Consider the following 25,104-nt stretch of genomic DNA (forward strand, 5'->3'; position numbering starts at 1 on the left):
CCCCCCGCAAAACTAGCAACACACACCTCCAGCCCCAGGATCAGATAAGCAATCTGGCCTTTTCCAGCCAGATTCAGTCTGGAAACTCTCAAATAAAAGACCTTAGACTTTGGGGTGATTCCCGTGATCTCACTCGTGGGGGGGGGGGGGAGAGAGACGTTGTCATCTGTTAGTCAGGGTCCTCTGAGAAAATGCCACCATGGGATTACACAGACGAGGATTTCATGAAAGGGAATGCTGTGTGAGGGGAGGCAGGGAGAGTTGGGGGACATGCAGAGCTGTTAGGCAGCCCCGAGTCTGACCCTAGTGAGGAGGGGTGAGCGGAAGCTCACAAGTTCAGCAAGGCCGTCGGGGAGTCCTTAGGCCCCATGTCACCTAAGAGTGGGCCTGCCATAGTGCCCCCACCACATCCGGTTGTCAGCTGGGGGCATGGCCTTGGCACAAACATGGCATGGATTTTCAAGCACCGCAGCTGGGGCCTGGTTGGGTTATGCCCCTTGTAGTTGGAGGTCCCCCAGGCACATTCTCATAGCTGCCCTTGAATCAGACATGGGGTTCAACCTCCCCCCCGCCCCATCTCTGGAAGCTGCTGGCTGTGTGACTATAAGCAAGTTACTGAACCTCTCTGAGCCTCAGATTCTTCATTGGTAAGATGGAGACAATAGTTCCAGTTCTTTCCAAGAATGAACATAAGGCCAAATGATAAAGCAATTAGAATTGTGCCTGGTACAGAACTGTACCAGGATCCTGCCTTGTCTCATGGAGGCAAAGTGCGTATCTGCGTGGATGTGGTTGAGAGCCTGGGCTCTGGATCTCGACTGCCTGAGCTGGAATCCCAGGCCCAATAGTCTTCAATGGTCTCTAACTGTGTGACCGCGGGCTCATGCCTTGACATCTCTGAGCCTCAGTGTCCTCATCTGTAAAATGGGAAGGATAAGAGTGTGCATTAGGTCCTGTTTTCCTAGAAGCAGGAGCCAAGAGAGGATGAAATGTGCATGAGACTTGTTGGGGAGAACGCGTGTGAAGGGAAATTGAGAGGGAGCTGGAGGAGGGCTGTGGAGACAACAGGCCTGGGTACAGTCTGCTCCCTGTGGGGGGAGGGGGGGTGGGGAGTCAGGAAGAGTCTTAGACTGCAGGGCCGTCTGAGGAAGTTTCAACCAGGTGACGAGGAATCCAGAAGCACGAAGTCGCCCTCCAAAGGAACCCTGCATCTCTCAGAAACCGGCTGCCTCACGTCTCTGCCGGCTCAGGGTGTGGCTGAGAGCAGCCACGGGAAGCATGGCCACGTGAGAACAGAGTGGGGAATCAGCGCCCAGCCGCTTGTCAGGCAGTTCCGCCCCTGCAGCTGGAGACCACGAGGTGCATTTATGTGGGGTCTGGTGTATAGTAAGTGCTCAATAAAGGCCTGTCGTGGTTCTAAACAATGACCATCGTTATTCTTACTCAAGGCAACGAATATTTATTAATGTTCTCTCCGGCCTGGGAGGCGCTTCTGACCCCACTGCCTCCGAGCACAGAGAGGAGCACTTCCCTTAAGCCCTCGGTGGAAAACCAGGCCAGCGTGGGCTTTGCTTCAGATTTCCTTCGAATGAGGATTTAGTTAACAAAAGAACACACAGGTCAGGAATGAATTTGATCTCCAGGAGTAATTTGGTTTTATTTTCTCGTATGGTCCGGTAAAGTTAACTCATGGGCTGCTGCCCTGCTCTCCACTAAATCCCAGCCACGTGCAAGTTGGTTTTCCTAAATCATTCTCCCCACCGGCCCTTCTCCCACCCACCCAATCCCGCCTGAAGGGGTAGGGTCGCTGAGACCCCAGTGAAGCACCTGACCTGGCGGCTGTTGTGGGAAGGGAAACAGGAGACCGTGAATCCGTTGAGGATCAAATAAAGATTCAAAAGTCAGAATCGCCCTTTATTTTTGTCCAGCATTTGGTACCTTTCGATTCCCCATCTGTTTCTCCTCTTGGAAAGTACCCCCAAAAACAGTTTGGTAAGGGAGAAAGAAATGTTTGCCCTTTCTAGTGGCTGGGAAACTGAGGCACGTTGAAGTTACGCTCAGGTTCGAAGTTGCACAGTTAGCGAGAGCTTGAATAAGAACCCAAATGTCATAACTCTTTGGAGTTTTTAGCCCATTTTATTTATTCGCCCAGAGACTATTGATTGTGCACCTACTGTGTGCCAGGCATCGTGTCTACACTAGGGAAGAGCCTTCCAAACGGAGGAAACAGTATGTGCAAAGGTCCTGGGGTAGGAAGGAGTGAGTGGGAAGTGGGGCGAAGAGCATGGGTGAGATTTGGCTGGGCTAGAGCAGGGACCCAACCTCTCAGGCTCTGAAGGCCACATCAGAGATTTTGAACTTTACGCCAGGACAAAGGGAAGCCATTAAATAGTTTTGAGCAGAGGAGTGACAGTAATTAGATTTGCAGCTTCTCCCTTTTGTCTACACACATGGCGTCTCCCCGGGAGTTGGGGCCAACCTAGGGGTGATCGATGGTAAAATGCCAGGCACAGCATCAGGGTCTCAATTTGATCCTTTGAGAGCAAGTCCTGGCTAAGAGCACAGACTCCAGATGCAACAGCTGGGCTCAGACCCTGCTGTGTGACCTAAGGCAGCTGTCTCAACTTCTCTGGACCTTCAGTTTCCTTGTGGGTAAAATGGGTGGTTGTAGTTCTACCGTCCAGGGTTTGTTGAGGGGCAAGTGCACCTCAGGTGCTTAGTGCAGTCAGCGCCTGACATCAAGTAGCTCTAATGCACACTGGGCATCGTTAATGTGGATTCGCTTTCCGGTTTGTTCATCAGTTATTCCCCTAACACCAGAAGGAGCCTTTGGGGTCACCAAGGGGCTATTCTTATTCATTGGACTTCACTCACAACAGCCTCTCATGTCTCCTCTCAGCTGGCTGAAACCAGACATGGGAAAGAAGGCCAAACACAAGACTCAAATTAAGAGGAAAACCTTGAATCCTGAATTTAATGAGGTAAGGCTGCCCCAGTTTTTGTCATGCTGTGGAATCTTAACTGTGTGAGAATGGAACGAACTCCCTACTAGAATGCTCTCAGGCACATCAAGAAAGTGCTTTCTCTCGTAAATCAGCTTGAATTATCCCAAGGAGAGGTAATGAGTTTCTTGTCCCTGGAAGGAATCAAGCCTGAGACAAAAACCTATCGATTAGGCATGTCATAGGCAGGAAGTTGAGTTAGAAGAGAGATCGAATGAAATCACCTCCCATAACTTCACCAGTTCTGACAGGCTGCAATACTGAAATCTGGGGAGGTACGTTAGAACAGTGACGCCCTTTACCGTCCACCCAGCTGGCGATGCCCCCTCCCTCCCTCCCCACATCCATCCGGTGCATCAAGCCGCAGTTTAGATGCTCAGTGAATGGCTCCTTCCTCCGTGTTCTCACTGCCGCTGCCTTGCCTGCGACCCTGGCATGGCACGCTTGGACCCTTGCGGTAGACTCCTGAGTCACCTCCACATAAGCACTGAGCTTTGTAAAACATGCATCTGAATGTGTCACCCCCTTGCTGGCAGTAAATAACCCAACAATGACTCCCTAACTTCTTAGCACGACAGTCAAGCCCTTTCACTCACAGCCCACCCCTGCCTCGTCACACAACCCCCCTCCCCAAGTCACACTAAATTCCTGCAGGTCCCTGGCGCACCCTCAGCCTTTTGCATCTGCCGTTCCCTCTTCCCAGACTTCCCTCTCCCTCCTCTCCTCTCTGGCGAACTCCTAGTCATCCCTCAAGACTCAGTGTGTGATCCCCCAGAGATAGGCTTCCTCTCTGCTCCCAGGTCTATGCACCCCTCTGTCTTATGCTGTCCCTCTGGCTTTCACTGACGTGTTGACAAGCCTGGCAGACACGGGGGGTCCAGAAATACCTGATGAATATAATGATCTGATGTCGGGCCAGTCAGCCACACTGCTTTTCACCAAATGGTGCAAAGTGGGAAAGGGCAGCTACAACACAGTGTGTTTTGTGTCATTTCATTTTTTAAAAAAAAAACGCATGCCCATCGGCACATGCGTGGGGAGAGTTCTGGGGAAACAGAGTCCAGAGCAACCCCTGGCCAGTGAGTGCAGCCCGTCCTGCCCCAGGTCCCTCCTTCAGACGGCCCCCTGATTTCCTGACTCTGATTCGTGAATTGTGAGCAAAGAGCCAACTACTGCTGTCCTGCCCTCCCCTCTCCTGAAATCTGAGCAGGTCACAAAGTAAGAAATCCAAACCGCCAATCAGCTCATTAGCAACAGAGGAAGCACACATCAAGACCAGACCCCATCTCTGATAACAAACGGGCACACAGCTGTTGGAAGTGCGGTGCCCGGCGTGGGTGCACATGTGGGGAGAGGCGGACGCTGGGCGGGGAAGCCAGCGTCCCGCTTCCAAAGGGGAGTTTGTCAAAACCCTGCAAAAGCCTTCGATTTTTACATTTAAGTTCCATTTATCTGGGGCATGGGGAATATAGTCACATTCGAAAATTCCAAAAGTCATAGAGGGCATCCAATCAAAACCCCCTCCTCCTCCAGCCTCTACGAGAACCCACTTCTTTTCTTCTGAAGCAACGGTATTATCTATTTCCAGGAGACTAGATAGATAGATAAATAGATAGACTGATGGACAGATAGATGAATATGTATATATATGTATGTAGACATCGGTATAGATACAGCAGATATATGTGTGGCTGACATTCTTATTGGGCACCAATGGTATTGCAGTATATATCCACTGTTCTCTATCTTACAATTTTACAAACTCAGAAAAACACTTCTTGGAATATCTGGATACGTCATCATGGGTGCACGCATGGTTTAGCTACAAGGGTGCCTTCATCATACTATTAATGATCATGAAAAATTGGAAACAACCTAACTGCTTGACCATCTGGCATTAGGCGACGGTACAGCCACACAGCCATTAAATGAAGCCATTGAAATGGTGATGCCTCCCTGGCCGGTGTGGCTCAGTTGGTTGAGCCTCGTCCCATGCGCCCACAGGTCATCTGTCAATCCCCAGGAGGGGGAGTGCAGGAGGCAGCCAATTTATGTTTCTCCCTCTCCCTCTCCCTTCCTCTCTCACTAAAAAAAAATCAATAAAACATACTTTTTAAAATGGTGATGCAGAGAAATATTTGCTAGCATGGGAAATTGGTTTTTGCCATGTGTTCTATAAAATGGGAAAAGAAAGCCACAATATGGTATATTCGTATTATATGTCATATAGTATAATACATGAATATTTCATATAATATTCTAATGAATATTCATGTTCATTTTTTAAAACCCTGGAAACATAAGCACCTGTTGCTATGTCAGCCTCCGTCCCCTCAGCTACCTTGAATCTCTAACTGATGGCGGCCAGGGAAACCTACCGAGCGGAAGGACTGAACCCATGGCCCTCGGCCTTCAGGGAAACTCGGCCAGGACCAGCTCTCTAGCAAACTCCACCTGCCTTCCCAGTTCCCAGAGAATTACAGGGCTCGAGGGATTTGTTATGGAAAATATTTGTTGAAAAGTGATTGTCAGACCCTGGCTGGTTCGGCTCAGTGGTTGGAGCATCAGCCCGCACACCGAAGGGTCACGGGTTCGATTCCCGGTCAAAGGCTCATACCTCGGTTGCAGCCCCGGTAGGGGCGCATTTGGGAGGCACATAAATGTCTCTTTCTTTCTCTTTTTCTCTCTTTCTCTCTCTCTTTCCCCCCTCCTCCCACCCTTCCACTCTATCTGGAAATCAATGGAAAGAGAATCCTCAGGTGAGGATTTTAAAAAAAGCAAGAAAGAAAAGGGATTGTCAGGCCTGGAATAGAGGCTCAGAGTGGGAGGGCCCCCTTGTTCCCGGAACGCCTACTTCCAGGGCCTCCCTTGGTCTGTGAACCCCTCGGACTTGGCCTCTTAGCTCAAACACCCGCCCTCCTCTCTTGCCTCCAGGAGTTCTTCTATGACATCAAACACAGCGACCTGGCGAAGAAGTCGCTGGACATCTCGGTCTGGGACTATGACATCGGCAAGTCCAACGATTACATTGGTGAGTGCTCGAGCTCCCCTCGAAAACCTGCCCTCTGTCCTCCCAGGGCTGTGGGGGGAGGGGAGGCGGTGAGAGTCTGTCTTTTTTTGGCACCACATCATCCAAACACTGAGTCAGAAACCATGGTCCCTCCTTGGGTCCAGTTTGAGAAGCTGTTAGAGGAGCGAGCTCACGAAGTTGGGAAGATTGGGTCATGATTGGTTCTTTGCCGAACGGATCGCCTCCGGCGGGATGGTTAAATCACAGAGCACGGGGCCTGTGGCTCTGCAGGAAATGGGGTGCAAGGATGTCTCCCTAATCTATGTGCGAGTCCAGGATGAAGGCTCTGATTTTCCCAGTCGGCCTCCAAACAATGAGGAAGGACGGTCACTAACGATGGATGGGGAGCCCAGCCGGTGTGGCTCAGTGGTTGACTATCAACCCATGAGCCAACAGGTCACCAGTTTGATTCCCAGTCAGAGTACATGCTCGGGTTGTGGGCTCGATCCCCAGTAGGGGGCGTGTAGGAGGCAGCCGATCCATGATGTTTCTCTCTCCTCTTGATGTTCTATTTCTCTCTACCTCTCCCTTCCTCTCTCTCTACAAAAAATCAATAAAAACATTAAAAAAAAAAAAAAAAGGTGGAGCAGGGAAGGAACTCCAGGCCAGGGACACAGCTTGGGCAGAGGCATGGTGGCAGTGGATCGGGGTGATGAACGGAACTCTTTGGAGACAGATGATGAGTCTCCACAAGGAACGGGAGGTCCGTTGCTGTGGGTGTAGGGATCTGTGGCCGATCTGTACAGACAGACAGCGCGGTGCCTCAGTAGGGAGCCACGGCCGGTTCGTGAGCAGCTGGCCTGCGGGCAGAGAGGCCAGGAGTCACAACACCGTAACCTCCACCCTCAGAGCGCGGATGCCCGGGCGCCGGAGGGGCTCGCTGCTTGGCGGCAGTTTTCCCCCAACTGGACGTTTGGGTCCAGAATGCGAGTCCCCTGTGTCCCTCCACTCTGACCCCTGTCCCTGTCCGCCCTGTCACCCAGGAGGCTGCCAGCTGGGGATCTCGGCCAAGGGAGAGCGCTTGAAACACTGGTACGAGTGCCTGAAGAACAAGGACAAGAAGATCGAGCGCTGGCACCAGCTCCAGAACGAGAACCACGTGCCCAGCGATTAGGATGGCGCCCAGCTCCCTGGCTCCGTGCCCTGCCCCCTGCCCAGGTCCCCCCCAGCCGGCTCCAGCGGCCCACTGCACTCTGGTCTCCTGTACACCCCTGCCCCTCCCCTGCCGCCCTCCCTGAACCTGCTTTTGGGGTCCCCCTCACCTTGGGCATTGCCGCCAAAGACCTCCTCTGCCCCCGCCCCCCCAACACCAGATGCTCCTGTGAGGCTGTGAGGCGGGCTCTGAGCACAGCCCGGCTCCGGTCCCTCCAGGATGGAGCAGTCGGGACAGGGATGGGAGATCCTTACGAGGAGGTTGTTCCATTAACAACCTCCTGGTTTGGGTAATTACAGGCGTTTGTCATCATTTCGGACTGTTTTAGCCCTCCTGGCCTTGAGCAGGCGGGCACGTACACCCCCGTTTCCTGCATCGCGTCTGTGTGTCCCCTCAGCGGTCAGCACCGGACAAAGCTGTGGGGACCCTGAAGTGGGGTAGACATAGAGCGTCCAGGCTCCCACCTTTCTGTCCCTCTCCACCCCCGTCTCTCTCCCCTTCTTCCCTCTCCCTCTCTAAGGGGTTCAATAGCAAAAGCAAAAAATATCCTAACACAGCGTCTCCCCCTCACCTCCTCTCACCTGCCAGACCAGCCATCGGGCAAAACCTGAGCTTCCACGTAGACCCTTGCTTCCTCGGATGCCCACTTCCCCTTGGGCACCACCAGGCGGCCTCGGGCGGAGGGCTGGCTGCTGGCCCTGCCCAGATGCAGGCAGCAGCCCACAGGCTGTGTAGGCGCCCGAGCAGGGCTTTCCCAGCCCCTGGCCTCCGGGGCGGGCGCAGAAGGCGCCTGGAAGCCAGAGCTCTGGGCCGGGGGAGGGGGGGATCTTGCCGAAGCCGCATCGGGCTCCTCCTCCCTCTGCTCTCCGTTCAGTGGACCTACGACCCCTGTCCCTGACACTCTGACTCGGCTGCTTTGACTCTCGCGCCTGTGTCTCACCCAGAATCGCCCCGAATCTGTCTGTCTCTGTCTGTCTGTCTGTCTCTGTCCCTCGCACCCTCCAATGTGCGGGAGGAATACACCACCGTCATCGTGGATCTGAAACTGTAGTGTGACAGGTGCCGGTGCCAAAGGCTTTTGTTCCGTCGGGATCATCCAGCCTTGCTCTTTAAAAAAGTTGCTTTCCAAAGGAGAAGAAGGCAGCGCGGACAAACATCACGCATCCGAGGCTGGGTTCGGGCAGTCTGCGCTGCCTGTGAAGAGCCTTGGTTCTTCCCATTCCCACGGCGCCTGCCCCTGTGAGAATCGCCCCTCTGTCCAGCAGCCCACCCTGACCTGAGATGGACTCGCAAACGCTCACTTCCTGGAAACACGCCTTTTCACCTTCCCCCGCCAGGCTCTCCACCCCCAGCTCTCCGCACAATTCACTGAGAGCCATCGATTTCTAAACGTTCAGTCCTAAACACCACGTTCCCCGCCCGCCCCGAAATGGCCAACAGCTTCCTGGCTGCCGTCGGCCCCCTGACCCTCCGCGGCCCCACGGTTGGCCCTTAGGAGAAAGCATGCTGGCTGCGTCGCCCAAGCCTGGCGTGGGTACTGGCGCTGGAACCAGCATGTGGCGAGCTCCCAGTGCCCGCAGTCCAGGCGCACGCTCTCTCCGCTCTCCCCACAAATGTAACCGCCCCCCCCCACCCCGCCTCGAGTACACACACGCCCTCCGCCCTCCGTTGCATGCAGAACCCCAGCTCCGCCCACCGCCTTTCTTTGTGATGATGTAGCCAAAAATAAAGTAGGAGTATCCAGGAACACCGTGGCCTGCGCTCTTCCTTTGTGGTTCCCGGGGTTCTTTCTCCCCGCCAGGACACATGCCACTGCCTGGATAGCCAGTGTTTAATGAGCACCTACTACGTTCCAGCCACTGGGGACACGGCGGCCAGCAAGGAAGGCGTGGTCTCTGCCTACCTGGAGCTTGCTTCCTGGTGGATGTCAGCTTGGGCAGGTAGGCTCAAGGCCACTCATCTCACCCCACGGCCTCTTAGAAGAGGACTCTGTGCTGGTGCCCACCCACCAGGCAGGCAGCATCCTCAGCTCCTCCCTACCACCCCAGCCTTGGGGGGAAGGCCCACGTGGTTGTGGGCTCAGATAACGTGAAAGCTGTCAGCTCACTCACCCGACTGGTGAATAACCCAAAGCCCAGAGGAGGACCAGTCTGGGGAGGAGCTAGATCGGGGACGGCCTGTGGGCTGCTCTTGGCAGGTTGATTGACACCGATGAGATCACCGAGTACCTCCTTTGTATTCCAGCACCTTCCATCCCATCCCGCAAGCAGCCTTCACGATGGCCCCTCCCTCGAGGTTCTCCACGTCCCGAAAGTGAGCTGAGTAGGTAACGAACTTTCCAGCCGGATCCCCAATCCCACTGTAACCCGTCCCCAAGGTGCTCGGGAAAAGGCATCAGGAGTGTTGGTTTCCTCCCAGAAGGAACAGTCAGTTCCATCCGGCAGAAGCTGGGCCTTTTCCAGGCCGAGTTCGAAACAAGTTCCTTGTCTTGTCCCCCAACAGGGAGGTTCCCAGGGCTGGGGCAGAAGTCGGCATAACAGGTTCACTGGGGAGATTTTTTTTTTCAGTCTACCCAGCTCTGCCCACCAGAATACTGACTGTTTCATCCACTTGCCGTGGGTTAAAATATTTCCTGGTTGATATCTGTTTCCACCTCCATCGTGACTTGGCAAACCACTGCCCTAACATCCTGTTTGTTTTTTTCTGCAACTCAGCTAGCGGCCACCAGGTGGAGAGAGATGTCAGTTACAGCCACCCAGGCCTCCCGGGAATGGCAGGGGACACTTGTTGCCACTCTCTCCCTCTGCTCATGGCAGACATCACTAATCAATATGGCATCATTCCCACAGAGCCTCCTGGCAGCCTCTGAATCCTTCTTAACACAGCAATCCAGGCAGCCGCCACCACTCAGTCATGGGCAGTTGAAAAGAAACCTAATTTCCTTCTCTAGACATGGGACATCCCAAAGAAACGGAGAAAGACACACAAGAAAAGTTCTCATAAATACCGGTACACCTGACTCGGCTAATCATCTCCCCCCCCATGCCCCCATTGAAACAAAACAGAGGCAACATGATGTGGTAGAAAGCTCCTGACCAAAAACCACAGCAGCATTTCGCTCGTTCAAGTCCAGCGTTCAGATCCTGGCCGCCACTTTGTCTCAGTTTCCTCACCTGGAAAATGGGGACAATCGTAAATACTTCAAAGAGGTGAGACCAAGTTGCCAAGCTCTGGTCTCCCATCAGGGCTGACACAGGTGAGGCCCGGGAAGGGGGAGGGCATCAAAGGGCCGTGGTTCCTGGTGGAAGCCATATGAGCTGGGCCCACAGGCAAGTGGATTAAGCAGTCAGTATTCTGGTCCCTCCTCCACTCCGATCTGCCAGGGACATTGGCATAATGAAGTTCAACAATACAGCCCAGCCCCACAGAAATACGGATCACCACGCATGCATGTAAAAGGGATATTTCGCTCGGCCCTGGCCCAGTACTGCTGCGTGACCTTGAGCAAGTCACTTCCCCCTGTGGGTCTTCAACTCCATAGGTAGGACATCAGAGTATCATAATCCTCTCACTTGGCTGCCAGGGCCCACACATGGGCCTTCATGTCCCAGTCATTTAAGAGAGGCCTAGACCAGGGGTGGGGAACCTTCTTTCTGCTAAGGGCCATTTGGGTATTTATAACATCATTCAAGGGCCATACAAAATTATCAACTTAAAAGCTAGCCTGCTATATTTGGTCAAATATTTAATGAACTCACCCCTAATGCCTTGGCCGGGCCGGACCGAATGATTTCCAGGGCCTTATCTGGCCCGCGGGCCGGCCGTTCCCCATGCCCGACCTAGACCTTTTTGCTGAGGGCAGGCCCCTGGAGTGGAATCCTGTGCGGTCTGTCTTGTACGAAACACACAAGAAAGCGCCATCTATAATTTCCTGTTCCTGTTTCTTTAAAGGGAACACGAACTTACAGACACTTGCAGAAGCATGAGGGCGTAATTCTGTATTCTTCCACTTATTTCCTCAACCTTTTACAGTTGTAATTCTTACGACTCACGCTTCCCTAATTCTAGGCAATGTTTTGTGAAACATGCTTTTATTACATTTTCCCAAAGAATACAACGCTGGTTTCCTAAGGACAGATCTCTTCCGAACTCATGCTGGATCTGTTTATATGTAGATTTAGCCCAAAGTATACATTTCATGAACAAGTACTTTTGCCATAAAGGCATTTGGGAGCAAACGAAATCTTTGATATATATACGACCCAACTGGTGGGCAAAATGAGTGTTGTGTAGAATGACACCCACCCCTTCATAGTTACATTTTGCTTTAAGCAAAAGTCCACATAGTGCACAGGAATGGGGAGTGCCAGTTAACTGAGGAGCTGGTGAAGAGAAGGGTAATTAAGAAAGATAGCTAACAGGCATCTTTGCACGACTTCATCCAACAATAACAGAATACACATTCTCCTCAAGCTCACATGCAACATTCCCCAGAAAACACACCTTAACACATTCGAAAGGATGCATCTCATCAAAGTATGCTCTCTACCACGATGGAATTAAACACTCTATCAATAATAGGAGGCTATCTGAGAAATTCCAAAATATTTGAAGACTAACACACTTTTCACTAACACATGAGTCAAAGAATCCTCAAGAGAAATTTAAAAATAGTTTGCACGGACTGACAATAAAGAAACAACAATTAAAAGTGTGGCATGCAATGGAATCAGTGATTAGAGGGAATTTTGTTTAAATCCTCCCCCAAAGTTATGTTTATTGATTTTAGAGACAGCAGAAGGGAGAGAAAGAGAAACATCGAAGTGAGAGAGAAACAGCGATCGGTTGCCTCCCGTATGCACCTTGACCGGGGATCAAACCTGCAACCTGGCGTGTGCGCTGACCGGGCGGCGCACCGGCCACCAACATGTTCCAACGGTCGTTTTTGAGGTTTGGGGTTAGGAATGGGGTTTTATGCTTCCTGAGTTTTCTGACTTTTTCCCTTTGGCCATACGCACATACTAATCACAGGAGACTATAAAACAACTGTCAGCAACAATAACAAAACAAAACAAAAACTAGGAAGAAGAAAACCAGAAATTGGTTTGGGATCCTGAAATTGGTTTGGGATCCTGGTTTCTGTCGGGTGAGGTTCTAATGGGGGTTAAAAAACAGTGTTTCCAGAGTACAGTCCGAAGACAGGCAACTGTTAAGAGGCAGATGTCAGTTGCAGAATGTGGGGGAGGCCTCTGGGATCCCAGGAGTGAGTCATCTGATAAGAGGCCAGGGCGTAGCTCCTCCCTTCCCAGGAAACGAAACCCAGGCAGCTCAGACCTGGGCGACAGAAGAGAGAGACGATGGAGGTTCCCTGGCCCTTCCTGTCGCGGCCCAGCACCACAATGTGGTCGCTCCAAGCGATCGTAGCCACGGATCTCCAAGTGATCCCAGCCAAGGATCTGGACAGGTTCATCGAACACCACCTCCTGCCAGACACTGCTTTTCGAATGCAGGTCAAGCAAGCCATTGACATCATCTGCAGTTTCCTGAAGGAGAGGTGTTTCCTCCGAGATAGAGTCCGGGTGTCGAAGGTTGTAAAGGTGAGCCCACCGGCCAGACCGGGGAGGGGGTGGTTGAACGGGCAGGAGTTTCCACAGAGAATGAGATCTGGGGCTGGTGGTTTCCAGTTGATCCCTACCAAAAGTATAACCACAGTTTGTGAAAATAGATTCTGCAATTTATTTAATAAATATATTTTTATTGATTTCAGAGAGGAAGGGAGAGGGAGGGAGAGAGAGAGAGAAACATCAATGATGAGAGAGAATCATTGATCGGCTGCCTCCTGCACACTCCCTACCGGGATCGAGCCCACAACCTGTCATGTGCCCAGACTGGGGATCCAACCGGGACCTCCTGGTTCATAGGCCGATGCTCAACCACTGAGCCACGCCGGCCGGGCCAGACTCTGTAATTTTTTAACAAATGCCCCAGTGAAGTTCGTGAACCATCGTCCTAAGCCACGTCCATTTCGGAGATAGGGAAGCGGAGGCCCAGCTCTGATCCACAATCTGCTAATTAATGGCCAGGTTGAGGACTCACCATTGATGCAGGGTCTAAATTTTGACAGGTTGCTGGTTACTAGGTGAATGGAGATCGGGTGGGGTGGGGTGTGTGGGGCGGGGGGAGAGAATGAAGAGGATAAAAGGGTTCAAACACAATGTGACACTAGGAGACTGGTCTTGGCTGGTGAGCACACAATAGTGCAGGGGTCCTCAAACTTTTTAAACAGGGGGCCAGTTCACTGTCCCTCAGACCGTTGGAGGGCCGGACTATAGTTTTAAAAAAAAACTATGAACAAATTCCTATGCACACTGCACATATCTTATTTTGAAGTAAAAAAACAAAACGGGAACAAATACAATATTTGTATTTGCATGTGGCCCGCGGGCCGTAGTTTGAGGACCCCTGCAATAGCGTATGCAGATGTATTACAAAGTTGCACACCTGAAACGTATGTGATGTTATATTAACCCACGTCACCCCCAATAAATTTAATAATAATTGCAAAAGGAAGGTAGCCCCTGCTGGCTGTAAAACCTTGAGCAAGGCAGTAGCCTCTCTGTGCCTCCGTTTCCTCATCCATACGTCCCAATACGTTACCGGGCTGTGCAGATTCAGTAAACCACCCAGCATGGGCCAGGCTACAGCATATAATGACGTAAGACAGTCAAAGCCAGGGAGTGAAGACCACAGCTTCTAGAACAAGGCAGCTGGGGCTTGAACTGCGTCCCCACCACCTGTCAGCAGTGGCTTGGGCCCATAGGTAATCTCTCTGAGCATCTGTCTTTCCACCTGTGAAATGGGAACTAATGATAATAATAACGCCTAAATAGCCAAGTCCTTGGGAGCATCGTAGGAGGTAAGACGGGCGATGCCCTCAGGACAGTGGCCGGTGCCCAAGAATGTTAGCGATGGGCTCGTCCTTTTATGTAGGGAGGCTCTTCTCAAGAAACGCCAGTTCTCCTCCTCCTCCTCCTCTCTGTTCCAGGGCGGCTCCTCGGGCAAAGGCACCGCTCTCAAAGACCGGTCTGACGCCGACCTCGTCGTCTTCCTCAGCCCCCTCAGAAGTTTTCAGGAGCAGTTTGAGCGCCGGGGAGAGTTCATCCAGGAAATCAGAACACAGCTGGAAGCATGTCAGCAAGAGAGAAGGTTTACCGTGAAATTCGAGGTCCAACCTAAATTTTGGAACCCCCGCGCACTGAGCTTCACGCTCAAGAGCCAGTCTTCCCAGGCGGAGGTGGAGTTTGATGTGCTGCCCGCCTATGATGTCCTGGGTGAGTGCCCCTGACACAAGCGATGTCGGCCTCTGTCCTATGACCGGGCTTCTTTCTCTCTCGGTTCATAATCGTTCACAGTTAGTCTTCCCAAAGCAGGGCATCCCTTTAAAACGGGGAAAAGATCTTCGGTTCTCTCCCGGGGCAAGAAGGAAGAAGGTCTGATCAGACTCAGGAGTGACATTAAACAGCAAACTGGCACGATTTGGGGGCAAGGCATTTCTTAGTATTTTATCTCTCTAAAAATGAAGAAGCATGGATCTGGCATGTTAATTTCATCCTTGACCCAAAACACGAGGAAGCCTCATCACACTTACGCTGAGGGCTGGGAATCTATGGGTGATGGACAGGTGGGCAGGGAAGTACACCTTCTCGGAGGAGGCTCAATCCCCACATGAGAAAAACTGTAAAACCACTGTCATACTTATTTTAAAGTATTAGATGAGCATCTACATTAAGCTCTTACACAGGGCCTGGCACATAGTAGGTGTTCACAAATGGGAGTTCCCCAACTGTGCACCCAGGCACCCCAGGACACCCCAGTGAACTGGCTCACAGGGGTGTGTGTAGGAATGGTTTAGATTTTAAATTTCTGAGGGAAACACAGCGACATCTGTCGGACACCGTGCAAACTGCTACTATTAAGTTGTGGGAACGGATCTACTTAATACACAGAACTGATAGGGATTTCTTTTGGCCTAAGGGACGCTCGAGAAAAACGCCACAAAATGAAAAAAGTTTGGCAGTGTCCCCTGGTTGCCATGTCCTGTGTTGGCTGCTGGGGTACAGTGGTCCTAAAAGAGAGAGAGAAGGGGAGGAAGGGCATGCCAGGCAGAGGGCACAGCACAGGCAAAGGCCCGGAGGTTAGGGGAGACCTGAGTGTAGTGGGGGAAATGCAGGACGCTGAGGATGAAAGGAGAGGAGAGGACCAGCAGGAAGTGATGGAGAAAGCAGCCGGGACAGCGGATCCTGCAGAAGCCTGTCACCTTCATGGCGTGGACTGGGCGATAGCAGCGGATGGGAGAATGGGGCTGGAAATGGCCCTTTCCCTGTATCCACTCCAGCGAGCTTGTCACCCAGGGCGACGGAAAGACCCTCAGGGAAGAGCTGACATCTTAAGTTATGGATTTGTCCCTAACAGGTCATGTGACGGAGTCCTACAGACCTGACCCCGACGTCTATGTCAGGCTCATCCGCGAGTGCGAGAAACTGGGGAAGGAGGGCGAGTTCTCCCCCTGCTTCACGGAGCTGCAGCGGGCCTTCCTGAAGCAGCGCCCGGCCAAGCTCAAGAGCCTCATCCGCCTGGTCAAGCACTGGTACCAAAAGGTGGGGTCCTGTCCAGACGCCAGGAGGAGGGAGGGGAGGGGAGCAGGAGAGGCAGCAGGAGGGGAGGCAGAAAGGGAGGGGGTGGGAGGGGAGGCAGGGGAGGAGAAGGGAGGGATGGGGAGGGAAGGAGGGAGGGGAGGGGGAGGGGAACATGGAGGGAGAGATGAGAGGAAGAGGGGCATGGCTTCTAGGCCCGCCTCGCTCATGCTCTGCTTCTCTTCCTTTGGATAGAGTGTTCCCAGTTCTTTTCACACCAGTAATTGACTCTGCAATATTTAGAGCTTCAGGAATTTATTACTATTTGATCTCTTTTTTTTTTTCCTGTTGGTGCCGTTTCATTGTGTGCCTGGCTATTTCTATGCTCCTTGTAGTACTTGAGATTATTTGTGAGATAATTTGGGGCTTTGGATCATATATCTTCCTGCAGAGGGAATTTTGTTTGCTTCTAGAAGGCACTTAGGAAGTGCTTAAAGTGCTTCCTCTGAATTAATTTTCATAATATCCTTTTTTATTACTTTTATTTATTTCAGAGAGGAAGGGAGAGGAGAGAGAGATAGAAACATCAATGATGAGAGAGAGTCATTGATCGGCTGCCTCCTGCATGCCCCCCCACTGGGGATCAAGCCTGCAAGCTGGGCATGTGCTCTGACCAGGAATCAAACCGTGACCTCCTGGTTGATAGGTCGACACTCAACTACTGAGCCACACCGGCCAGGCTCACAATATCCTTTTGAGGTAGATGCTATTATTACCATTCACTTGGTAAATGAGAAAAGTGAGGCTTCCCGAGTGGTCTGCCCAGCCTGGCCGGTGTGGCCCAGTGGTTGAGCATGGACCTGGCACCAGGAGGTCACCAGTTCCATGGCCATCAGGGCACATGCCTGGGTGTGGGTTCTTTCTCATCGATGTTCCTATCTCTCTCTCTCCTCCCTTCCTCTCTTCCTAAGAGCCAATAAGAACATATTTTAAAGAAAGAAGAAGAAAAAAAGAGTCGTCTGCCCAGAATCAGGCGAGGTTGGAGCCAGGATTCAGTCAGAATCCAGAGCCCCAACCCTAACCAGGGCCAGCGAATTCTTTTCATAAATGACGAGGTAGTAAATATTTTAGACACTGGGTCAGGGCCACGGTCTCCGTCTTGGCTACTCAACGCAGTCTTTGGAGCGTGGAAGCCAGACGATACGTGCACGCATGAGCGTGACTTTGCGCCAAGAGAAAACGTTATTTACAAAAGCAGGCGGCCACAGGGCTGGGCAAGCCCATTTTTCTGGCTTCCCCCCCCCCCCCCTCAGTGTAAGGAGAAGCCTGGACAGTCCCTGCCGCCTCAGTACGCCCTGGAGCTCCTGACGGTCTACGCTTGGGAGCGTGCAGGCCGGGAAACGGACTTCATCACAGCGCAGGGATTTCGGACGGTCTTGGAGCTAGTCATGAACTACCGGCAGCTTTGCATCCACTGGACACAGTATTACGACTGTTCACATCCTGAGATTGGTCCATACGTGCGGAGGCAGCTCCAGAAACCCAGGTACTCTGTCCCCACAGGGCCCCTCCCCACACCCATGGACCCCGGCTCAGCTCTGGTGCCTCGGAAATGAGGAAGGGGAGGCTCCACGTCTGTTGGTCATCTGCTGCTGCCGGTCCCAGGGCCGGGCCCCTGACTGCCATCTGATCAGACAACAGGCAGCCCTGTGAGGCGGGCACTGTGCTCCCGCCAGCGGTTCTCAACCTGCGGGTCGCGACCCCTTTGGCGGTCGAACGATCCTTTCACAGGGGTCGCCTAAGACCATCCTGCATATCAGATATTTACATTATGATTCATAACAGTAGCAACATGACAGTTATGAAGTAGCAATGAAAATAATTTTATGGTTGGGGGTCACAACACGAGGAACTGTATTTAAAGGGCCAGAAGGTTGAGAACCGCTATAACCAAGTAGATGAGGACACTGAGGTTCTGTGCGACCCTTCACAGGAAGTGAGCGCAGTAGCTGAGATGTGGGCGGAGACAGCAACAGCCCCAGCAATCCAATCACTGTTCCCCGTGGTGAAAAGCCTGCTGTGGGGCTCACGCACTCGAACAGGAAAACAAATTATCATGAGGACTGATGTGGATGGGCCCTCGTTAGGTTGTGTCCCACGTACTGTGCGGAGCATTTCGCATCCTTGGAGGCGGGCATGTTCAGCTCGCCCCATTTCACAGATGAGGAAACCGAGGCTTAGAGAGCTCCCGTGACCTTCCCACGGGCACACCACGAATCAAGGGCACCGGTGGCATTCCAACTCAGGTCTGTAAGGCCCAAGAGCAAGGCTCCTTTTCCTGGGTCTGCTGTTCTCCGGGACACTCAGGATGAGTCCCAGGAAGCAGCGCCCTGCTGGGCCCTTCCTCCTACCCCCACCCCCACCCCGTCCCACCTGCCCCAGGTGTTTTGCAACCACAGGAGCATCTAGGCTCCGGAGACCCAGCCCAGCTCCTCAGCTGTCCCTCTCTCAATGTTGCTCCTCAGGCCTGTGATTCTGGACCCAGCGGACCCTACAGGAAACGTCGCTGGTGGAAAGCCAGAACGCTGGGAGCCGCTGGCGGGAGAGGCTAGGGTCTGGATGACGTACCCATGCTTTCGCAAAGGAGATGGGTCCCCAGTGGGCTCCTGGGACATAAAGGTGAGACCCCTGCTCCCTCCCTGTCGTCCCCCCCACCCCCTCCACGCAGCTTGGGGACCCGTGTTTCCAAAGAAATTGCCTCTCACGTTCATATAGCTTCAGGCTGAGCTCCCGATTTTACAGTAACTTTATAATCACGTTGACTCCACTCAGCGGGTTCCTAGAATGTCCACGCCCTTTGTTCAAAGTTCATTCTTTAACTCGGGCTGCCTTGGCCGAAGGTCACTTAACCACTCCAGTTGTCTCACTCTTCTAACGATAACAACCATAGCAACCACTGCTCATGGAATGTTGGCCTGGCGCTCAGCTTCTGTCCTAAGCCCTTTAAACACATTATTTTATTCACTCATCGATCCTCGCAGCACCCGATGAGGTAGGTTTTCCGCTCTCGTCTCACGGATGAAAGGAGGCTCAGAGGGGTGGTGCCGCTGCTCACGGCCTTCAGCGAGGGAGCCGCAGAGCTGGGACTCAAACCTGTGGAGTCCAAGGCTGGTGCCCATTCCCCTGTGAAAACAGCCTGCCTCTCCCCCCACCCCTTCCCCTGCCCCCAACACCTGACAAACGGGAGACTCAGAGCAGCTAGTAGGGGCAGGCACTCCTGAACTGGGATCTTTCCACTCCCAGGGCCGAGGTCTTTCTCACGCCAGGGGATTGGTGATGTCATGGGGGTTCCCCAGGAAGCAGACGCCGAGAGGGGGTGTGGTGTGAGGAACCGACACCCGTGGAACGGAGGGGAAGGAAGCAGGTGTGGGCACAGGGAGAGTCCAGCTGGGATGCAGCCCGGCCACAGTGTCAGCACCCCCTCCCCCGCCCCCACCCCCGGGAGCCCTGGAGCTCCAATGGCCTTGGGAGTTGGCCTCCTGCAGTCTGAGGGGGTCAGGCCGTTATACCCGCCCTGGGCCCTGGATGGGTTCCTAAATGGGGCAACTGAGGACAGGGCGTGGCCTTAAGCCAGGGGCTCTCTGCAGCCCAGGCAACCCTAAAGGGGCCGATCACTGAAGTCCGTTGCTGACAGCCCCCCTGGCCCACCCGGGACCTGCTCCTCTTTCCTTGAGGAGGAGCCGTGTGGCATGTCACGGAGCCACCGCAAAGCCAAGGTGGGCACCAGCGCTGCAACGTGATCGTGTACTTTCCTCTTTACAGGCCTAAGGAGGCAGCAAAGATGCCTGGGTAACATCTGCTCTCAAGACAATCAGCTCCCCGATTGTGCACAGCGCCCTGGGTCCTTTCACGCCAGCATTCACCAGGCAGAGTGCCCCTCCCCGGGTGGAAGAGAACAGAGCACACACTCACCTTTCAGATGCAAACCAGCCAATCAGAGCCCAGACTCCCACTCACCCAGGGCAGGTCCCAGACGACTGGGCACGGCCCCACACTCCAGAGCCCGCTGGAATTCTTCGCACTGGCCCATCCTAGGCCTGCTTACCCCGCTTGCCTTTCCCGTGGGAACTATGATAAAGGTTCTTTTTTTGGTTAATCCTCACCCACAGATATTTTTCCATTGATTTTTAGAGACCATGGAAGGGAGGGGAGAGACAGCGAGAAATATCCATGTGAGAGAGACACATTGACTGGTTGCCTCCCAGATGCGCCCCGACCAGGGCCAGGCTGGAGCCTGCAACTGAAGTACGTGCCCTTGACCGGAATTGAACCCGGGACCTTTCAGTCTGAGGGCTGAGGCTCTATCTACTGAGCCACACCAGCCGGGGCTATGGTAAAGGTTCTCGCCCATGTTCCCCCTCACTCCCTGTGGCTCAACCCCAGTGCTTCCCCGTGTGGCCCTGTGTGGGACCCTAACCCCTGTTTCTAGGGATCTGTGAGTATAAACGTCTTCCTTCGTGACAATATTTAGTCATTGTCTTTAACATTCACAAAATAAATCATTTGAAATAAAACAACAACACTCCCACAATCTCCCCCTCCCACCTGGTAAAATCTGGGGCCTGTCTCCTCAGCCCTTCCTCTGACTCTGCCTGTCTCCCTCGGTATGTAGTGTCTTTTTAACGGGGTCCTACTCCCTCCCCAGCTTTGTCATCGGCTCTGACAGGTTTAGCATAGTTGTCCAGGCTGAGACGAAAATTTTGGCATCACTTGTAACGGCACCATTCCTCCATGTGGGTGAGCCGCCTGTGTTGTCTTATGAGAGTTTTTTTTATTATAAAAACAATATTACAGTCACCAGCACATTAATTGAGTTAGTAACTAGTTGCTTAATTTGAAAAGCCAAACACATCATACCGTAGTGCTCATTTTAATCTCTTGAGGAATTCCCATACTGTTTTCCAGAGCGGCCGCACCATTTCCCATTCCCACCAACAGTCCATGGGCCTTCCCATTCCTCCACATTCTCGCCAACACTTGTGTCTTTGTTTGTTTGTTTGTTTGTTTGTTTGTTTTAATGGAATAGCCATTCTTCCCTAGCTGGTTTGGCTTAGTGGACTGAAGGGTTCCGGGTTTGATTCCCGTCAAGGACCCATGCCGGGGTTGTAGGCTTGATCCCCAGTAGGGAACATGCAAGAGGCAGCCAATCAATAATTCTTTCTCATCATTGATGTTTCTATCTCTCTCTCCCTCTCCCTTCCTCTCTGAAATCAATAAAAATATTTTTTTAAAAAAAAATAGAATAGCCATTCTAACAGGTGAGAGGTTTTGATTTGCATTTCCCTGATGATTAGTGATGTCAAGCATCTTTTCATGGGCCTGTTGGCCATTTGTATGTCTTTTTATATTTTTATTTTTTGAGAAATAGCTATTCAAGTGTTTGGCCCATTCTGTAATAGGACTATTTGGTTTTTAAAAATTGTTTTGCTCCTGACTTGTGGGAGCTTCTTCTTATTTTGGAAATTAACCCCTTATCAGGTTTATGGTTTGCAAATATTCCTCCCTTTCCAGGGCTTGCCCTTCCACTCTGTGGATGCTTTCACTTACTGTGCAGAAGCGCTTCGTTTGCTGTAGTCCCTCCTGCCTGGTTTTGCTTTTGTTGTCTGTACTTTGCGCATGCAGTACACTGATGTCCAGCAAGGCCGGGTAACTTCCTGCTGGGGAAAGGTTCTCTCTTCAACAAATGGTGCTGGGAACATTGGATAGGGTGAATTGTACCTCTACCTTACACCACACACACAAATCAACTCAAAATGGGTCAAAGACTCCAAGATTACATGGATTAAAATCCAACCTCGTCTGAATTACTATAAACTTAAAACAATTATTCATATCTCATAGCAAACTCTGTTCTCTTTTTTTTTTAATCAAAATCCATGGCTTCCCTTGGCCTTTCTATTTCCATGTTAATTTTATACACAATTTGTACAATTTCACCCAAAATATGGGGAGGTGTTTAATCAGAGTTATACAAATTAGATTAGGGAGAATGGCATCTATGTAATTTTGAGAATCCCAGTTGATGAAGTTGAACTTTCTTTTCATTTAAGTCTTTAATGACTGTATGAGTAAGTTTTAGAATTTCCCCTGAATTTCATGGGTTTTTTTGTCATATTATTCTTAGGTACTTGTTTCTGTGTTGTTGTATGTAAGTATGTTTTCTTTAATTTCATTTTGTAATGATTGATTCCTGGAAGACCTAAATGTTTCAGCATGTATATTTGATTTTAGCATTATGAGTGATCTTAATACTTTTCTGAATTTTCTGATGTTAGATAAATTTAAACTTTTATTGCTTGTATGACGACAAAAAAAACAATAAAGCAAATTTTCTTGCAAAAACATATTTTAAAATAAGTATTTCTCTCAGCTAAGCTTGGATTGTTTGTGAAATGCCAGCAAGCCCAGGTTATAGAAAGATCTGGCGTGCTGGTATTTGGAGTTGCTGGTTCAGGGGCAAGTTCATGAGATTTGGAAACAGGGGAGCAATTGTGGAAGGGATGGTGGAAATTGAAACACCTGAGCCAGCCCTTGCTGGTGTGGCTCAGTTGGTTGGAGCATCGTCCTGTACACCAAAAGATGGCAAGTTCGATTCCTGGTCAGGGCACATACTGAGGTCATAGGTTTGATCCCTGGTCAGGGCGTGTGGGAAGCAACCAATGGATCTTTCTCTCTCACAATGATGTTTCTCTTTCTCCCTCCCTTCCTAAAAAACAAACAAACCTGAGACATAAACTTCTGAGGCCCCAGAGATAAGGCTACTTTCTAGGTAACTTCCTGCTGGGGAAACGAAACTGAGAAAAGAGCTAATGGATAAGGCTACTTTCTAGATAACTTCCTGCTGGGGAGCCGAAACTGAGAAAAGAGCTAACAGTTAGTCAGCAGAGATGAGGGTGGAGGTCAGGGAGATTAGAGCGCAGCTGAAAGGCTGTCAGAGGTTGTGTCCTGTGAGGTTTGAGGTCCTGGGTTAATGGGGGAATCCCAGGGTGCTCAGACTTATGCTGAGGTCCCCCCAGCTCAACTGGATTTTATATTTGTTTATTTTTATCTTTTAATTGATTTCTTTAGAGAGGAAGAGAGAGGGATAGAGAAATAGAAACATCAACGAGAGAGAAACATTATAGATCAGCTGCCTCCTGCACGCCCCCTACTGGGGATCGAGACGGAAACCCGGACATGTACCCTGACCGAGAATCAACCCGTCACCTCTTGTTCCTGGGTCCATGCTCAACCACTGAGCCACATCAGCCAGGCTTCACTGGATTTTAATGTACTGACACCCCTTTCTCTTTTCTCGGCCCACAGCCCCCCCCCCCCCGCCTGCCCCTCGCCTTTGTCTGTGATATGCCGGGGATCCCTTCCCACCCACATAGTTACCTCCGCCCTCCTGTGCTCCTTCATCCGACCCCACATCTCCTTCAGGACTCTCAGAGGACGCGGCAACAGTATTCGTTATGTTCATCTCTCCTGTTACTCCTAGAGGTCTGGGGTGGAGTGGAAGCTTGAGCATTGGGTCAGTCTGCCACCTTGTTCCAATCTTGACCCTTCTGCTCTTTACTTTCTAAAAACTGCTCAACTGTTCTGGTCCCCCGATGGCACGCTCTCTCCATTTCCAACCTGTTGAGTTGCATGATACTTTAAGCATATCTTTGCTGCCCGGCTGAGGTGGCATGTACAGAAGGCAACCAATCACTGTTCTCTCTCATGTTGATGTTCCTCTCTCCCCCCACCCCCTCTCCCTTCCTCAGGTGAGGACTAAAACAATTAATACATCTTTGCTGTCATTTCAGTAGGGTCTTGAGCAGATGTTCAGTCCACCGTCTCAAACAGAATTCTCAAGTGACTTGTGAATCGGGAAGACGACTGTGATTAATGAGTAAGTGAATCCCCTTCACAACCTCTTACCTATAATCCAGTCTTCCTCCTACACTTGAATACCCCAGTGACGTGGCACTCACTACTCAAAATATAAACTCTGGACACGCTGGTGGCCTACCATCACTCCCTCTGACCTCTGAAATGCGTTCACCCCTGACCCCCCTATCATTGCCATTCAGTTACGGCGGGCTTCCGGAAGCCCTTGTCAAGATTAACTGTTACCTGAGGTTTACTCAGAGGCAGAATAAATGCTGGATCCTTGAGTGACGTGGCAGAGGACGAATGCGTTTTGAGTGATAGGGAGGAGGGGGTGGACCCTGGCAGGGCCCCTCCAGAGAGAAGCTCAGGTGTGCAGAGCAAAGGAGGTGGGGAAGCAGCTGAAAGGCGAGTCCAGGCCCGGAAGCTAGAAACAGCACTGGGCTCCCGGAGAGTCCAGGGTCCACGCTGCAGCTCACCTGCCTGCGTTGGTCCAGTCCCCGGAGGAGTTTAGTCCTGGAGCTTTATAACGTTAATACAAAAGGTCCATTCTAAACTGACTTTCCTTTCTCATTTCTCCTCGTTAAAAAACACCAAAAAAACACTTAATTCTTAGTCACTTTAGATGATGTGTTTGAAATGTTAAGAAATGGAATTTTTACTGGAATTGCATCCAATGTATAAACTATTTGGGAAGAGTTGGCTCCCGCAGGACTGGAGTGAGCGGCGAGAGCTGGCACAAACCGGCTTGAATCCGGTCGGACGACTTCCCACCCGTGTGACCTTTGACAAGAGGCCCAGGTCCTCTGCCCTCACTCCTCGCCCAGGAACCGGTGTGATAACGGGGCGCGCACATCAGCACATCATGGTTGTCGGGGGGCGTGGAGGAGGTGATACTGTCGGTGGTGCAGGACCCACTCTCTGTGATCGCTCCCGGTTGGGTGTTTAGAACGCACCCTCCCCTCCAGCCAGGAGCGGGAGGCTCTGTTCGCGGGACTCTCCTGCCTTTTTCCCCAGAAACCCCGCGGGTCCCGCCGCGGTCTGCGGACATTACTCCCCCGATGCCGCGGTCTGCGGACCGGCTGCTGTGACGGCGTTTCGTGCATCAGGGCCCCAGGGCATGTAGGCCCGGAGCTGGGAGAGGGGTAACCGAGCAAAGAGAGGGACCGCGGCCTGGGGAAATGGTAGCACAGATCCAGAAACGAAACTGAAAGCTGGAAAGGAGGGGAATGGGGTGTGGGGGGCGGGGTGTGAGAGGACGTGGGGAAGCTGGGAGCCGGCTCCGGAGCCTCAGTCCCTCTCCCCAGCGGGCACCTGGGGACCAGAGGCTGG

The 25,104-nt window shown here is 51.8% G+C and overlaps 3 protein-coding genes across 4 annotated transcripts in view; all 3 read left to right on the forward strand.

The window, feature by feature from the left end:
* Window positions 1–7,186, forward strand: part of RPH3A (rabphilin 3A) — a 45,004-nt gene extending 37,818 nt beyond the window's left edge. For both annotated transcript variants that reach the window (XM_023762682.1, XM_023762681.1), the window contains 3 exons: window positions 2,900–2,981; window positions 5,937–6,033; window positions 7,056–7,186. In XM_023762682.1, the coding sequence (XP_023618450.1) occupies window positions 2,900–2,981; window positions 5,937–6,033; window positions 7,056–7,186 (310 nt within the window). The remainder of the gene's footprint in view (window positions 1–2,899; window positions 2,982–5,936; window positions 6,034–7,055) is intronic.
* Window positions 7,187–12,540: 5,354 nt separating this feature from the next.
* Window positions 12,541–20,692, forward strand: LOC102421108 (2'-5'-oligoadenylate synthase 1). Its single transcript, XM_014464612.2, has 6 exons — window positions 12,541–12,822; window positions 14,271–14,556; window positions 15,698–15,882; window positions 17,172–17,404; window positions 18,384–18,537; window positions 19,681–20,692. The coding sequence occupies exons 1-6, from the start codon at window positions 12,583–12,585 to the stop codon at window positions 19,684–19,686; spliced, it is 1,104 nt and encodes a 367-aa protein (XP_014320098.1). The 5' UTR covers window positions 12,541–12,582; the 3' UTR covers window positions 19,687–20,692.
* Window positions 20,693–21,534: 842 nt separating this feature from the next.
* The window catches only part of OAS3 (2'-5'-oligoadenylate synthetase 3), a 23,423-nt gene continuing 19,853 nt past the window's right edge, over window positions 21,535–25,104 (forward strand). Inside the window, exon 1 of the mRNA XM_014464574.2 lies at window positions 21,535–21,564. Coding sequence (XP_014320060.1) covers window positions 21,535–21,564 — 30 coding nt within the window. The remainder of the gene's footprint in view (window positions 21,565–25,104) is intronic.

The sequence above is a fragment of the Myotis lucifugus genome, unplaced genomic scaffold (genome assembly GCF_000147115.1).
Source record: "Myotis lucifugus unplaced genomic scaffold, Myoluc2.0 scaffold_256, whole genome shotgun sequence".
Lineage (NCBI taxonomy): Eukaryota > Metazoa > Chordata > Mammalia > Chiroptera > Vespertilionidae > Myotis > Myotis lucifugus.